This window comes from Triturus cristatus, chromosome 7 (assembly GCF_964204655.1).
Source record: "Triturus cristatus chromosome 7, aTriCri1.1, whole genome shotgun sequence".
Lineage (NCBI taxonomy): Eukaryota > Metazoa > Chordata > Amphibia > Caudata > Salamandridae > Triturus > Triturus cristatus.
The window spans coordinates 294402161-294417353 of NC_140590.1; the positions used below are offsets into that span (position 1 = coordinate 294402161).

General features: G+C 45.1%; 1 protein-coding gene across 4 annotated transcripts in view; it reads left to right on the forward strand.

The window, feature by feature from the left end:
• Positions 1–12069, forward strand: part of PTH2 (parathyroid hormone 2) — a 149026-nt gene extending 136957 nt beyond the window's left edge. For all 4 annotated transcript variants that reach the window (XM_085616332.1, XM_085616334.1, XM_085616333.1 and 1 more), the window contains one exon: positions 11512–12069. In XM_085616332.1, the coding sequence (XP_085472458.1) occupies positions 11512–11962 (451 nt within the window). In that variant the 3' untranslated portion in view covers positions 11963–12069. The remainder of the gene's footprint in view (positions 1–11511) is intronic.
• Positions 12070–15193: the final 3124 nt, after the last annotated feature.

Genomic DNA, 15193 nt, shown 5'->3' on the forward strand with positions numbered 1-15193 from the left:
AACACCCCATGTGATGGAAGGGTACCATTGGCATTTATTTAGGATCGGGGTACGTAGAGCAAGTGGACAATGAAGCAGAAGCCCTGGTGGTATATATCTATCTTTGTACAAATTAGGGCAAAGTTGTACAAATATGGGCAGCAAATGTTCAGGGGTCGTGGTTGGCGAGAGAAGGCACCTGCTCGTAACAGGGAAAAATACAATATATTAGTCTTTTATTTCCAATTAGCAAGGAGGTCAGCTGCACTTGTGATCCTGAGTGGGAACATGCAAAGACATTCCCATCGGATATTCAGAATAATGATTGCAGTTTTGAATTTGAACATCTGTATTGTCAGTATATATTCAGGGCCGGACTGGGAACCAAAACCGGCCCTGGCAAAGTGCTCATCCGGCCCCTCGGGGCTTGGGGGTGCCGCCGAGCTCTTTGCCAGGGCCGGTTTTCGGCCGATTTTGTTACAGGGCCAATTTTGCAGCTATGTTGCAAAAACGGCCCTGTAACAAAATCGGCCCCCAGGGGCCCAAAATCGGCCCCCATCCGTGCGGCGCACCGGGGGATTGCCCGGTGCCCGCTACGGCCAGTCCGGCCCTGTATATATCTGTATGATCACAACGACTTAGCTTTCAGTCTGTTCTGAATGCACCACTTCTCTGTCTCCATGTTTAATGAGTTAGTCCTTGAAGACTTGCATAGCCATGTAGGCTGTAACCACCACCTCACAATGGGCCTCATTTACAATATTTGCCATGCGTCAAAAAGAAAGCGTGGTAATGGTGCCATATCTGCATGATCTGGTGTATTCCTGTCCAGTTCCCCTGCAGTGGCGCACTATGGGCTGTCATGAGCCAATGCAGGCACTCTTGCTCAATGGTGCAAGGGTGTCTGCGTTGTAGGGGTGATTGTTTTGGTGCAGGAAGGGATATCTTCCAGCATAAAAACTATCACAAGAGGTGTTTTCTTCTTTCTAGAAAAAGGAAAAACAAGGAGAAATAAAGGTATTTCTCCTCGATGCGCCTCCCTTACGCCTCCCCTGGGGAAGCATAGGAGTCTGACGCATTCCCAGGTTTACAAAACCTTGTAAATCTGGGAATGATTTACATTCCACAGATGTGGCGTGGGAACACCCACAGCAACACCGATGGAATGCCTCATTCACGCAGAGTAATGCGTAAAAGGGGGTCATATTTGCAAGCCCATGAAAAGCCACGCAGGGTGGCTTTACGTGACCTTGTAAATACGGGCAGGCAGACTGCGCTGCCGGTGCGTCAAAAAAGTGATGTACCGGCGGCGCAATGGGCTTGTAAATAAGCCCTCATAGTTGCACATCCATAGCGCAACACCTTTCAAATACGCTCAGCAAGACACTAACAGGATTTCCTTCTACAACACCCTTCTGCCCTAATGCCACTCTTAACCCTCAACTGCCCAACCATTTTCTTATCAAGGGTGAGATTCAGGCTAAATTGGATCGTCTTCTTTGGTTATTGGCCAACACCTTATAAAAAAGGTCATTTTAATCTGTCGAATGCCCTTGGGTCTTTCCTCAAAGCACTGCACTTCTCTGCTATGGACTTATATATAGTCTCTCATTAGTGTCTCAGTATGGCCAGTGCTCTTTTAGTTGCTCAGTAGGTAGAGTTCCCCAACCCCAAATAAAACATGTTTCACTGGTTCAGCCACCGAGAGGAGATTCAATGGTTAGCCAGTAGGTTGACCATCTTCTCAAAGAAGATGCCTGCCTCGATGGCACAATACAAAAGGGTACCATCTAATGTGATTCCATATTTTCTAATTGCCCTTCCATTATCACTTACACGTGGCCTATGTTTGGTTAATTTTTGAAAGACTGATTCAACTCTCACAGCTCTTACTCGCATATAAAATAAGATTATGCCTTTGTACTTTAAAATTACTGCGCAAAGAAAAGGCCCTGCTTTTCCTGAGGTGTTCAAAATTGCCACTTGAGTTCTTGTGTTATTTCTGTTCCATTAATGCAACTCACGTTCTTTGAGAATATGACAACCAACCATACTCCACAGGTATGCCAAAGTGCAGACTTCCCAGTTTGCTGGAATGAGATTCTTGGATCAGAGTTTTACCACACCATACCTACTCCACGGGCTACCTAACAAACCCTCATCATTTTCAAATATATATGCTGCACCCACAAAGTTACCAATGTAAAAACAATTATTTTAGCAAACAACCGTATAAACTCTTTAAAACACCAAACTACGGGCATTACCACTGTGCACTACACTTATTAAAAACAAACAACCCTCACCCTCATAGAAGATTTTCAGAGGCGCTGCCCCTGCAACTATTTTCTCCAGCACATCAAAAGCGCAAATTCACAAAAAAGTTACTCTTAGTAGGCCTTACTTATTCTTGTAGGTATCCCTGGCTTATTTCTGAATTCCTGGAGTAAATTAGGAGTACTGCAAGAGAAAGCCGTGGATAAATCATTGTGAATCTGGCCACAGTGTCCTGTATGTCAAGAAACGATAACTCTTACCTTGGGTGGACAACTTTTCATTGTCAGTTCTCAGGACACTCCGCATAGGCTGACTCCTTGCATGCAGAGAGACACTTTGCACGCACAGAGCCACCAGAAAAATGTTTATTTGAACTATGAGTTGGTGAGAGCAATTTTTGGATTTCATTCTGTAGCACTCTCCTCTAACTCAGACTCCTAATCTCTTTAAAAGACGTAGGTCTTCCCAGCATGGATGTCGATTCACCCAAATGCCAGTGGCAGCGAAACTGACATCATCAAAACTTTCAGCCGCTGATGACATCAGAGGAAGTGACACCACATGACATTCTGACCCTAATGATTTTACAGAAAGTACTGTCACATAACGTTTGACATAACGGCTTTAGGGTAGTGGTGCATATGAACTAAAAAACAGTAGTAAAACAAATTAAACAATAAGTGCAAGATTAATAAATTAACACAGCCATTTAGGTTTCTAAAGCAGATAAAATTATAATTTTGTACCACACGTATACTGAGTGAGGGAGTGCCATGATGTGCTATCTGTGCATCCCTTATATGCCAGTATCGCTGCCTTGATATGTCAGGTTTGCCGCAGCATGGGCACATCCACACAAGCCTATGCACAGGCCCACATGCCAAGACACTGCTCAAAATACCCAGGTCAGGAAAACACAAGCATTGGCATAGCCAATAGGTCTCGCCTTTGGGACCTTATAAGTGTTTAGCCATGCAGCACATTATCACCCACCGGGCAGATTTCTGTAATGGAACTAGTACTTATGTAAAGTGCTTTGATACCTTCATTCACGCTACATAATGCAAAAAATAAAAAGGAATGAAAGGAGAAGTGCTTGCAGATTTCTGAGATGGGGGAGCGAAAAGATGCACTCTGTAGAGTTACGCTGTGCCTACCTGCTGTAGATTTTTGTTTTTTCTCCACAACAGTTAGGGTAAAAGGCTGATTGCTAACATTCTTCTGTTTTGTTTAACCAGAAGCATGATCATCCAGTTAAGAAATGGTTAAGCATCACAATGTAGCTATTTACTGAAACCTCACGAGGATCATTCCCCTCCTCCCCAAGACATGAGTGGTCTTTAAGGAGCTTTAAATACTGTAGCAGCTGCTTGTTGCCTTCCAGGGTAGGCTTGTTTGCCAAGGCCCTCTCATTAGACGGGGCTGACGATTCCGCTGAAAAGTAAGATGTCACCGTAATTGATTTCTTTTCTGTTTGTTTGTGTTTTAGAGAAAATTAAAGCACACTATTGTGGAGGTGGGGTGGAGGGGATGCGCCTTCTAATGAAAGCGGCAAGGTCTGGAAATGAAACCTGACCCAAAACAGATGGCAGCCTGCACGCCGCGGCTGCTGGCTCCTATTATATAGTGCCAGTACCAAATCAGTACCAAATCAGAAAGCGAGCTCAGTATAGAAAATCAGGAACCGAATTGAAAGGAGGCGAAAGTGAGTTATCCCAGTGTGCAAGTGAAGGCGGGGCTGGAGTATGCTGCATCTTGGTGCAGAGTAACTGATTTTTATTGCCAACCAAATGAATGTTAATTAGTCCGTCTGCCTCTAGTAGTATGAAAGGCTGAGCAGATGCGCTGGGGTTCGAACCTGCAGTCGTGAGGTCAAACATAAGATTAATAGGGTGTTTGCCTTAAAGTTAAGATTGCATTATATAATGCCAGTACCAAATCAGAAAGCGAGCACAGTAGAGACAATCAGGAGCCATGTGTGTAAGCAGAGGCCTCGCTACCTCTGCCTCAGCCGCCACTGTCAAAACACAATTCTGCTGCCTTCCTCCTTCTACAAGTCAACTGCAGTGGGCCTAGCATGACAGCAAATGCACAAGTCTCTCATTGCAAACAGAGCATTGGTAGGGCTGTGCGTGTGCATGTGAAGGTAGGGTTAATTGAAAAGAGTGGCGCAAGAAAAAAGCGGGGGCGAGTGAGCACGGCAGAGCGACAAACGTGCTAATTAAAAACAGATGGTGACATGACCCCGAACAGATGGCACCCCTGCTCGTAACGGCAAGCCGTAGGCCATGGGCGGATACATTTCCTGGGAAAGGTGGGACATGCACCCACCTTTGCCCAATTGCGCGCTGTCCTTTTAGAAAGACGCACGCAAAGCCCAATAGAAAAAATGCTAAAAAAAAAACACACACACAAGCGTGTGAAAAGTCCAGAGTGATTCCAAGAGGTCGTTTTCCTAGAGCAGCGCATGCACGCTGCGCTAGGCTTGACCTAAAAAGGAGGGACAACTAAGCGTACTCACCAAACAAAAGTCGACATTTACAAAGGACAGTAAGAGAAACCAATGAAAAAGATTGGCGGTGCTTTAAGCCCATATTTTAGATACAGCATGCCTCTAACAGATAGCGTGCATGCGCTGCCTAGGCAAGCTAAAAACAGGGAAACAATTTAATAATTTAATGCACAAGCTCTTTAAAATCCATCCTGTATGGCTGCTTGCACTCCATTCTGAGAGTGTTCAGTTATCACCTCTGGGAAATGGGTTCTTGGCAGACCCCATGTCCTGAAGTGCACAAGAACCTGTGTGTGGTGGGGAAGTGAACCAAGGTTGGCCTATGGTGGAGCATGCTCATGACTGGAATGGATACAGGATGGGAAGTGAACCAAGGTTGGCCTATGGTGAGTATGCTCATGACTGGAATGGATACAGGATGAGCCCCTCATCAAATTCCATATGTAAAAGTTCATTATTACCCCTGGTGTGGTCTTTCTGGAGGGACCTTTATAACTAAGGACTCTGGCGATGGTAGTGGGGCCACATAAGTGTCCGTTCTAGCCTAATGTTGTTACTCAACCTCACTATTCCTAGAATGGATGGAGATGGACCTACGCCACAGGACCAAGTTGTTGTCCGGCTGCCCAGGGACATCTCTCAGAAAGTGTCAGGGAGCCCGACAGCGACCCCTCTTACATGGATTCAGGCCTGCGGAATAACAGGTCTTGCTTGGCCCAAGGCAATAGGGTATGCAGTGAGGGAAGATCTGTTTGAGAATCCAACCACAAATTATCATTTTTATAATAATTCAGGATTGCTATCTTCCAAGCATAGCACTGTATATAATTATTGCACATTGTGTAATGTTTAATTATCAAGTTTGAAACGTTTTTCTCTAGACTGTGGAGGATAAATAGGGCTCGAGATGTTTTTCTCATGCTATAAATACTGTCTTGTCTTGTGTGATTCTTGCTCTGAGTCCTCTTCTTCCCACCAAACAACCTTCCTAACATGTCCCTCCTCCTCTTGTCGCTTCAGTCAGTCACTTCAAAGGTATAGTGCATACATTGTTTGCATAAAGAAATGATGCATGTGTTGCAACCCGCTGGTATTACTGCTTCAGTGTTTCCTACAGTCCCTGAGTGGCCAGCAGGCCACGGTAGCGGGTGTCCATCTCTGGAAGTGCTGGGCTCCAGAATTCCACATTTCCATGAAAACTGCACTTTTCCAACTTGTTCCTGAGTATCCGGTCGCCCATCCCAACCAAACTCTGTTCTCTCCGCTTTGTTTTCCATCCTGTGCCAAGCACCGAAGCACTTTGAAGCAACCTAGGATGGGAGACTTTTACTCAACACAATCCATGGCCAACATATTTAAATACACATATACTTTACTTTCTGCATATTTCAAAAAACATTGTATAGAATTAGTTTTTCCATCTCCTTTCCCCCTTATACTTCCAGTCTTAAGAGTGCACCTCTAAGACCACTAAAAAATCTCAAAGAGATTGCATTCTTGCTTGAAAGGCTCTGCTTTTTAGGTCTCGGCTAGCGAAGACTGCGCTTGCGCAGTCTCGCTCGCGAGATTTAACGTTTTCAGAAGTGGGGCTTGAACCCGCCCCGCTTCTCCCCTCTTCTCCATTGGCTGGCTTCTTAAATGCTGGTCAGCCATTGGAGAAGAGCTTTGTCTCTCCAAACAAGCCCCTACTTTTTCGGATTCGGGGGCGTGTTTTTTCGATTCTTTCGCTTTGTTGAAGCCAGCCCCTTTCCGCCCCTTTTACACGTGGTGGGCGTGTTTTTTTTTTTTTTTTTTACCGCCGGAAGATTCTTCCATTTTGTGCGCGGTCGGAGCGGGACGTGGGGTCGCCTCTTCCTTGCTGCTGGATCGGCGTTTCAAGTCCGGTGAGTAAAAGCGTTAAGGTAACAATGTTGTTCCTGCTTGCATTTCACATGATTCACGGGCGGCAGAGAAGTAACAGGACTCTGTCTTTTCCTTCTTACTAGAAGAAAAATACAGTGTCCGCTTCTGCTCTGCCTCTTCAGCTGCCCCCGCCACACTCTTTCCCCTCCTCCTCACCCCTCAAGCTCAGCTTTTCCTGGCGTTCGAGGACGGGCGGCAGAGAAGTAACAGGACTCTGTCTTTTCCTTCTTACTTAGAGAAGGAAAATACAGTGTCTGCTTCTGCTCTGCCACTTCAGCTGCCCATCTGGCAACGTCTGAACAGCGATTCTGCAGTTTTGTTGCGATCATTGGGTTTACAGGAGGCGTGGACACGTGCACCCGCCGCCTCTAGTCTTACTTCGACTGTGTGATGAAATCCTAAAATAGGTGCTTGGAGTACCTCTGTGGTGTGCATCTTTACCCGGGCTATTGGGAGTTTGTGGTGAATATTATTTCTAACGGTTGTTTATATGGCTCTTAGGAAGCAAGTGCCCCTCTTACGAAGTGCAGGCAGTCTCCCTCTCAAAATTTAAAAAGTGCACGTCCATTTAAAGCACTGAGTGCCGCGCACAGTGTCAGAAACACTCACCCTCTAAAGACAGAGACACCCTTTGAAGCAATAACCTCAGAGCAGAGATGCCCCCCTAAGAGCGGCACCGGGGCCGTTCCGCCTTCGCAGCTCCAGCCGGAGCTCACCTCAGTGCAGCCCTCCCTCAGATGTCCCACCCCTGGAGACACTGGCTGGAGTCTCTGACCTGGGGGGAGCTGCTCACTAGATACAGACTCCCAGCACAGAGCTCACTTGGCGCAGTTCACCCCATGTGTTAATAATGTCCTGTTGAGTAGGTGCCACGCTTTAAATTCGTTTTTTACAGACGCTCCATTTTCAAAATTAATATAAAGACTTGGTAGCTTTTATTTTTACATTGTTTTCCATTTTATTCAAGTTAGGCACTCTTAGACACATTCGTACTATTATTTATGTTGTTTTCTTTATCGTCATTTTCATTCCCATGATTTTTTGCAACGGTTTATATTCATTTGAGACGTACTTTTCGACCTCTTTTTCTTTTTTATTCTAAATATAATCCAATCCAATCCAATCCCAGAATTTGTATAGCGCACTACTCACCCGGTAGGGTCTCAAGGCGCTGGGGGCAGGGGTCCGCAACTGCTCGAATAGCCAGGTCTTGAGTTGGTTCCTGAAGGAGAGATAGTCCTGGGTCAGCCGAAGGCGGATGGGGAGGGAGTTCCATGTCTTGGCCGCCAGGTAGGAGAAGGATTTTCCTCCGGCGGTGGCTCTTCGAATGCGTGGTACGGTGGCGAGGGCGAGGCTGGTCGATCGTAGCTGGTGGGTGGGCGTGTAGAAAGTCAGGCGGTTGTTGAGGTACTTGGGGCCCAGGTCGTGGAGAGCCTTGTGTGCGTGGGTGAGGAGTCTGAACGTGATCCTCTTGCTAACAGGGAGCCAGTGCAGGTCTCTCAGGTGGCCGGAGATGTGGTTGTGTCGGGGGATGTCCAGGACGAGTCGTGCGGAGGCGTTCTGTATGCGCTGGAGTCTTTTCTGTAGTTTGGCTGTGGTTCCGGCGTAGAGGGTGTTTCCGTAATCCAGTCGGCTGGTGACGAATATTAATTATTATTGTTATCATTATTAACGTTACCACTAGTTTGTTGCCCTTTATTGCACCATTTGTTAGTCATAAAATCACAAAATCACCAGCAGGAAAAGAAATAATTACATTAGTACTACTTCTAGTAGAAATAATAATAGTAGTAAAAGAAAACATTGTTTTTATGCCTGCCTGCTTCAGAGGTACTAATCGGGGCCCCAATGTCACCTCCTGAATTGTGAACGGGAACGAGGCGCGCGCCCGCCTGAGCCGCGCGCTCCCTGCAGCGTGTTCGCTACTTCTAACCGTGACCCGAGATTCAGGCGAGAATACATTCACGTGCGTATATGCAAGACAATTAAAGGGTAACCAGTTCCTCTTATAAAGCATATGTGGCATGGACAAGGACACTATCACTGCATGCCACGGGATCCAAGTCGCTGGGGGATCTGAATTTCAGATCATGTTGCCCTCATACACCTTTTTAGGGGTGTCAGGCTTCATCAGGACGTTAGGACGTTAGCCTTAAATGCCACATTTCTTCACTGTTTTGTAAATTAAATCTATTTACCAACCATTCCCGCAGAAATGACACCGATCACATCTTTTGAAGACAGTCACTTTACTTTACAAAAAACATTGCGCAGCCATCAATAACATACAAATTACGTATCTTGCAAACATTTTGGTAATATGCTAGATGCTATCATTATGAGCTAAGAATCAAGGCGAGGATGTAGCTTAATGCGGTCGACCTCCGACCTGGGAAACTGGGTTTGAGTCTCGGCAACCACGCTGCACATCCTGTGATTCTGGGCAAATCACTTAATCTCCCCGTGCCTAACAAAAAAAAAAAATAATAATAATGAATGTGTTCATCTGTAACAAAACTGGTGCTCATGTAAAGCGCTCTGATATCCAATGCCTTGGGTCTAGTTCACGCTAGATAAAACTCTTAAAAATAAAAACAATGCCGTTTCTTTAAATGTTTTAAAAACAAAAACATAAACAAAAATAATGTCATGAGCAATGCCAATAGCTCTAAGTTTAACAATGTCGAGACCGTTGCATTGTAAATGCTTGTTCTTTTTCCTTCACTCTCCTACATGGCTTCCTTCCATCCCCTTACACCTGCAAGGCCACTTTCCTGTCCTCTAAGTGGGCATTCCTTTGCTCTTCATGTAGCACGGGGGTCGTTTGCTTTTTGCTTTTAAGCTAAAATAATGGTTGAACACATAGATAACCTTATTCATAGTTGTCTACATTTCGCCTCCTCTATCCAGGTAAGTAGGACATATATAAAGCGCCATATATGAATGGAGTGTTTCTAACCACTGTGGTGTGAATTCCCTGCATATGATTTACAACAAAATCAAGATTGGCTTAAGGAAAGAATGGCTCTTTTGGTGAAAGGTCTCCATTAAATATGGTGGGTGGTCGTCCGAAGGGACGATGGAAGAGGAGGCCTTCATCTCTCTAGTGGACATATGAGCTCTTAACTCTGCGGAAAGAGCGTTCTCCCTGGAGTGCCGGGGCCGGACCGGTTGTCGGCGGTGGCGGGGGCTGTAGAGGACATACCTCTTGAGGGAGTTCCGGTGTGTGCAGAAAGGAGCAGCCGTAGAAGAGGCAGAGAAGCCCCCCCTGGGCTCCAAGTTGGTGAGCACACATGTAGAGCCCACAATGAAGAGCAGACATGTAAAGCCCATGGTGAAGAGCGTCTTGATCATGGGAGGTGGGGGAGGGGGCAGAGTGGGAGGATGAGGCTGCTCTCAGGGGCTGTGGTAGCACAGCGGTGCAGACTGCTGGCCACAAGGGAACATTCATGTTAATGATCCTGCATCAGGGTCAGAGAAGCAGCAGGAAGTGCTGGATGACATTCTAAGTAGCCCCATGAATCTGAAACAGGCAGCTTAGCAGAACACTGGAGACAGACAGATTGGAGAGTAACAAAAAGTTAATATTTAAAAGAGGATGCACACATAGGTCAAGCCTACGACATTAAACATTGGGGATGTGGCTGGCGTAAGGTACAGTGAAAGAATAGGGAGTGATAAGCAAGAGGGCAGCACATTGCTCTTAGAGGCTTGGCAAGTAGATGTGCGAGCTGCTGTGAGCAACAGCGACCTATGAGGGTAATATTGACCCCATGGGAGGAGAAAGACACACAGTTGGGCACCAGAGGTATGGAGCGGGTCAAGAGGGTTAGGTCAAAGGCCCTAGTGACAGCTCTTTTCAAGCACTCGTGCTTGTGCTGGCATCCACCTTGCGGGAGCGAGCAGCGGCGCGCGGGCCATCTGTTTTCAATTAGCGTGGCCGCGCCCGCAAGGTGGATGCCAGCACAAGCACGAGTGCTTGAAAAGAGCTGACTAATTTCTAAAGTTAATCTCGAGCAACGCATGCGCGCTGCCTAGGCGAGACCTAACAATAACTAATGCCCAGACACGGCCATCAGTTTTTCTGCATAGCCTCAAACGAAAGGCACACCACTATTTCAAGCTTTTATCTCCCTCTAAATAGGTATTGCGTGGGTAGCAGCAGACCAAAGGTAGTCATCCAAATGGCTAACTGTACATTCAAAGCAAGTATATCCTGCCAGGTCACCCTCCCTAGGTTTGGTTTTCTTCCCTCCTCTGCTGGAAAGAGAGATTGGAAAAGACACGTGCAAAGTTCAGCAGCAGCAGAGAAAGCTACAGGAACTCTGCTGCTTTTGAAACCCATGAAACGGGCCATTTGTTTTAGGCCTGCACCATAGCAACGTTTTAATTCATTTAAGCTGCACACATTTTAGAATGTTATGTTTGCATAATAAAAACATTCTGAAAAGGGAGAAAAACATCAGTGATTTAAAAAGTCCCAGTTTTCGTAGAGCTACATGAACTAAACAAGGCACCCCCCAGCCCCATTTCCTCCTGTTTCTGCCACTGCCTTGGGGATTCCTGTGGCCAGGGGTCGCAAAGGCAGTGCCAGGAGTCGCAAGAAAGAAGCCAGGGGTCCCATTTCAACATGCTACCACATTGTGTGCTCTTGGTCAATCACATTTTGAATAAATTCTTGTGCTAATTTCTTTGCAATAATTAGAAGTACTTAGAATCAGGTGAGGTTAAATGCTTGGCTGCAAGTGTACTTTAAGAAAACTTGACTGTAATATAATACATATTGAATGTTACCCTGGAAACATGCTCATCGCTGTTGTGCTCTTTCTTAAACCTTCTAGACTCTGGAAACGTGATGTTTCTGAATACCAATCCAGCCATAAAGCGATGGACCCTTTCCTTCTGAGACCATCCACTTGGGGTCTGCAGCTCCCCTCCTTCACCCTCCGTGACTGGAGCATCAAGATGATGTCATCGGGCCTGCAGCCCAATCAGCAATCACCAGCAGAGCAGGAAGGGAAACCCTCTTTGCAGCCAGTCCCCAGACAGCTCCTTTTCGATCCAGCCAATGGTGTAGAACCAAGGAAGGCTGTTGGGGTAGAGGCTGGGCTAGGCCGTATTTTACTGGGACAAGGTTGGATACCCGACTGGCCCTCTGGCGAGGAAAAGCGCAGCATCGTACTGGCAGATGATGCAGCCTTCAGAGAGAAAAGCAAAATGCTGACAGCCATGGAAAGACAGAAGTGGCTAAACTCATACATGCAAAAACTCCTAGTGGTTAACTCTAATTAGTCTAGCTAGTCAACATAGCAAAGGAGAGTCTGATGGGTGGGAAACTGGTCAGAAGAATGCCTTTTGTGTGGTATCGAAACTGTATATTTGATCAATAAAGATATATGTTTTGCCCAAATTTGGAAATGAAGTACAAATGTGATTGCTGGTTTTGGATTTTGTGATGGGCCTTGTCATCTCCATCTGCCATTTTGGAGGGACTGTCTTGTATTTTTGAGGACAGAGCTTCCTCATCCTGCTTGGGTCGCAGGTCTCACATGTGAGAGATGCTTCGGCTTCTGCTGCATATACTCCATTGTTGCATATTTTAGCCTGGCAAATTTTAATTTCAGTTACCACAGAGAGAGAGTGATGCTCGGATTACTTACTGGTAATATGCGTTAGTCATAGTCACTGCGAGGTTCTAGTGTTATCATGTAAACCATATTTAATTTAATCTCCCTAAAACAAAACAAAACTTCACAATGATCCCTAGCAGGGAACTACTTCTCATCACCACTGAAATAAACAACAGCCTTAAATGTCTATTCTTACTCTTATCATAAAGCATAAAATATACTTAAATCTGTACCCGTATGTCCTTACCTGATGAAAGTAGGAGGGAACGTAGCACTGTGACAAGGAAAACTATGGGCCCGATTTAGAGTTCGGTGGATGGGCTTACTCTGTCACAAACGTGAGGAATGTCCCGTCCTCTGAATTACAATTCCATTATATCCTATGAGACTTGTAATACCTCGGAAGGATATCTGTCTAGTTTGTGACGGAGTTACATGCCCGTCAAACTCTAAATCAGGCCACATATCTAAAAGTAATTAAGATTACCAATAAGGAATTCAAGCATTACCTCCTCCTCTGTCTTCTCGTCCCCGTCCTTACTGAGCAAGGATTTACCAAAACTCTGCTTTATCTAGATGACTGCAAAGTTTGTTTTATATCTTATCTCTTTCTCCCATAGTTTTTTTTAAAGAGACCCAAAACGACTATATCATGTAACACCCAGTCTTATGTTATATTCCAAAATGGTTAAACAAATGTTTTCATGTTTGAGCCACTGACACCATTGTACCGAAAGAAGAAGCAGAACCCCCTAACTATAACCTGTAAATGGAGACAAAATTAAGGGGAGAAGACCAGGTGGCTGTGTTGCATATATCCTTTAGAGGCACACTTCTGAATGCAGTCTGTGAAGCAGTCATCCCTCTTGTTGATCTTCCCTGAACACTTATCAAGAGCAGAACCCATCAACTCATATACAGAAGAAACAGTTTCCTGTATCCATCTACTCATAGTGACATAGAGGGATGCATTCCCTGCCCAGGGGCTCTTAAAGTCGCAAATTGAGACTATACCCAGTGGTGGACGTGCATTAAAAAGTATTGAAACTGTAATCCTGAGTTCAATGGGAGCGGGGTCAGTGATCGTGGGGGCGGGGCCAATGGCATAGCTAAAAAGAACATACTATTCTGTAACTATTTTGTTGGTCTTACCTTCAAGTAACTGTATATAAAATAACACACACTTAAGATGAAAAATACTTTTAAGTTACAATAATCAGTAAGAGATGTACTATTTTATGTTGTGAAACCTTTATTGGTTTATGCGATTACTGCAGATATCTGTGTGTGTGATAGGCCTGGGCTAAAATTTCGTTCCGTTCGCGGAAATTGCGATAATTTGACATTTTCGCGTTCCGCGGAAAGCGCGAAAATGTCCAAATTTCCGCATTCCGCAGCTTTGCGATAATTTGGTTCTTGCTCGCGCTGTCAAATAATACATTCTCACGCGCGCGCGATCGCCTTACCTGAATCCCTGCGTTCGCCGACAAGTTTTCTTGATCCGGTCACGTTCTCCATGAGATGTTGTATTGTTTTTAGCCATTTGCGCTGTCTCGCGACAGTTCGCGCCCGCAGTGACGTCATGCGTCGCGCGCTCACGTCTTTCTTCTCGCGATCATGCACCGCGAGACAACTGAAAACAAGATGGCCGCGCCCGCGAGCAACCGCATGGGTAAGTTGGCGAGCCGCAACCATGCAGAGAATCTCGCGAACATGCGGGAAAAAAACTTCCGCATCTTCGCGATATTTCCGCGTGTTTGCGATAATTTTTAACATTTTCGCGATAATTTGCGAAAGTGGATTTCGCAAATTCTGCCCTGTGTAACCAGACAACCACAGAACGAAATTCTGATTAGTGAAGTGAGAAATAGTAACTTGTGTGTTTTTAATGTTACAAGGTCTCCGCTTGTAACATAAAGCACTGTGAATATGTATGTCTATATTCTAAACTTGCATTACACACAGTATAAGGTACCATCAATAGATTTAGACTTAAGATTAATAATAGTGCTTTCAAAATATAGATCTGAGTGATAGAAAGAGGGTACCTAGTCCAAACCGTCGATGAAAAGCACGCGCTCCAGAGCTCATCAGTTCACCTTACAATGCCTCGCAAGAAGAATACTGTGATTCCATCCCTTATAGCCAATACAGGCTTCCAAGCAGCCATTACATATGCAGATAAATCAGATGCGCACATTGAACGTTTCTTCAGGAAGCAGACACCCTGGTGAAAAGGCTTGCTTCTTGTTCAGCTCTCTGTCCCTCCCCCACTTCAAGTCACACAACATAAAGTAAGTGAACTGTTTGTGCAAAATAAAAAAAGTATGGGCAGTTTGGGCACATTGTGCCCCTCAGATTCTGCCCACTTCGACCTATGTCTTTCTGAAAGAGCAAGTCCTTGTTGCATAAATCAAAAGGGCCATTCGAACATTTATCAAATGTAATGTCTTTCCACCCCTGTAGTAGAGGGAAAATAAACAGGTAGGACTATATCTTATTCCTAATGAAAAGAAGGCACAACCTTTGGTAAAAAGAAAGAAAGAAAAACTAGATCAGTGCCCAAAATCATCTTATCTTGACCAAATATATGGACCGTGAAATAATAAGAGACTAATCTCACCTAGACGGTAAGAGTCGAGAACGTATGAGTAAATGAATATAAGGGTTCGAAAGTCATTCTTTGTAAAAACTAAAGGTAAATTCAATAAAGGGACTAGAGAGTGTGTTGCTAGAGGGTGATTAAAAAAACATTTTAGCAGCCCTGATACTATAGATTTTAGATCCTGAACACCATTACCTCTGAAGGTTTAATGGCTGCACTCTGACTGCAGAGCATAGGCACTACACACTTCCAGCTGTTCCTATGAAAGTCTAAGGACATTGCCAGAGG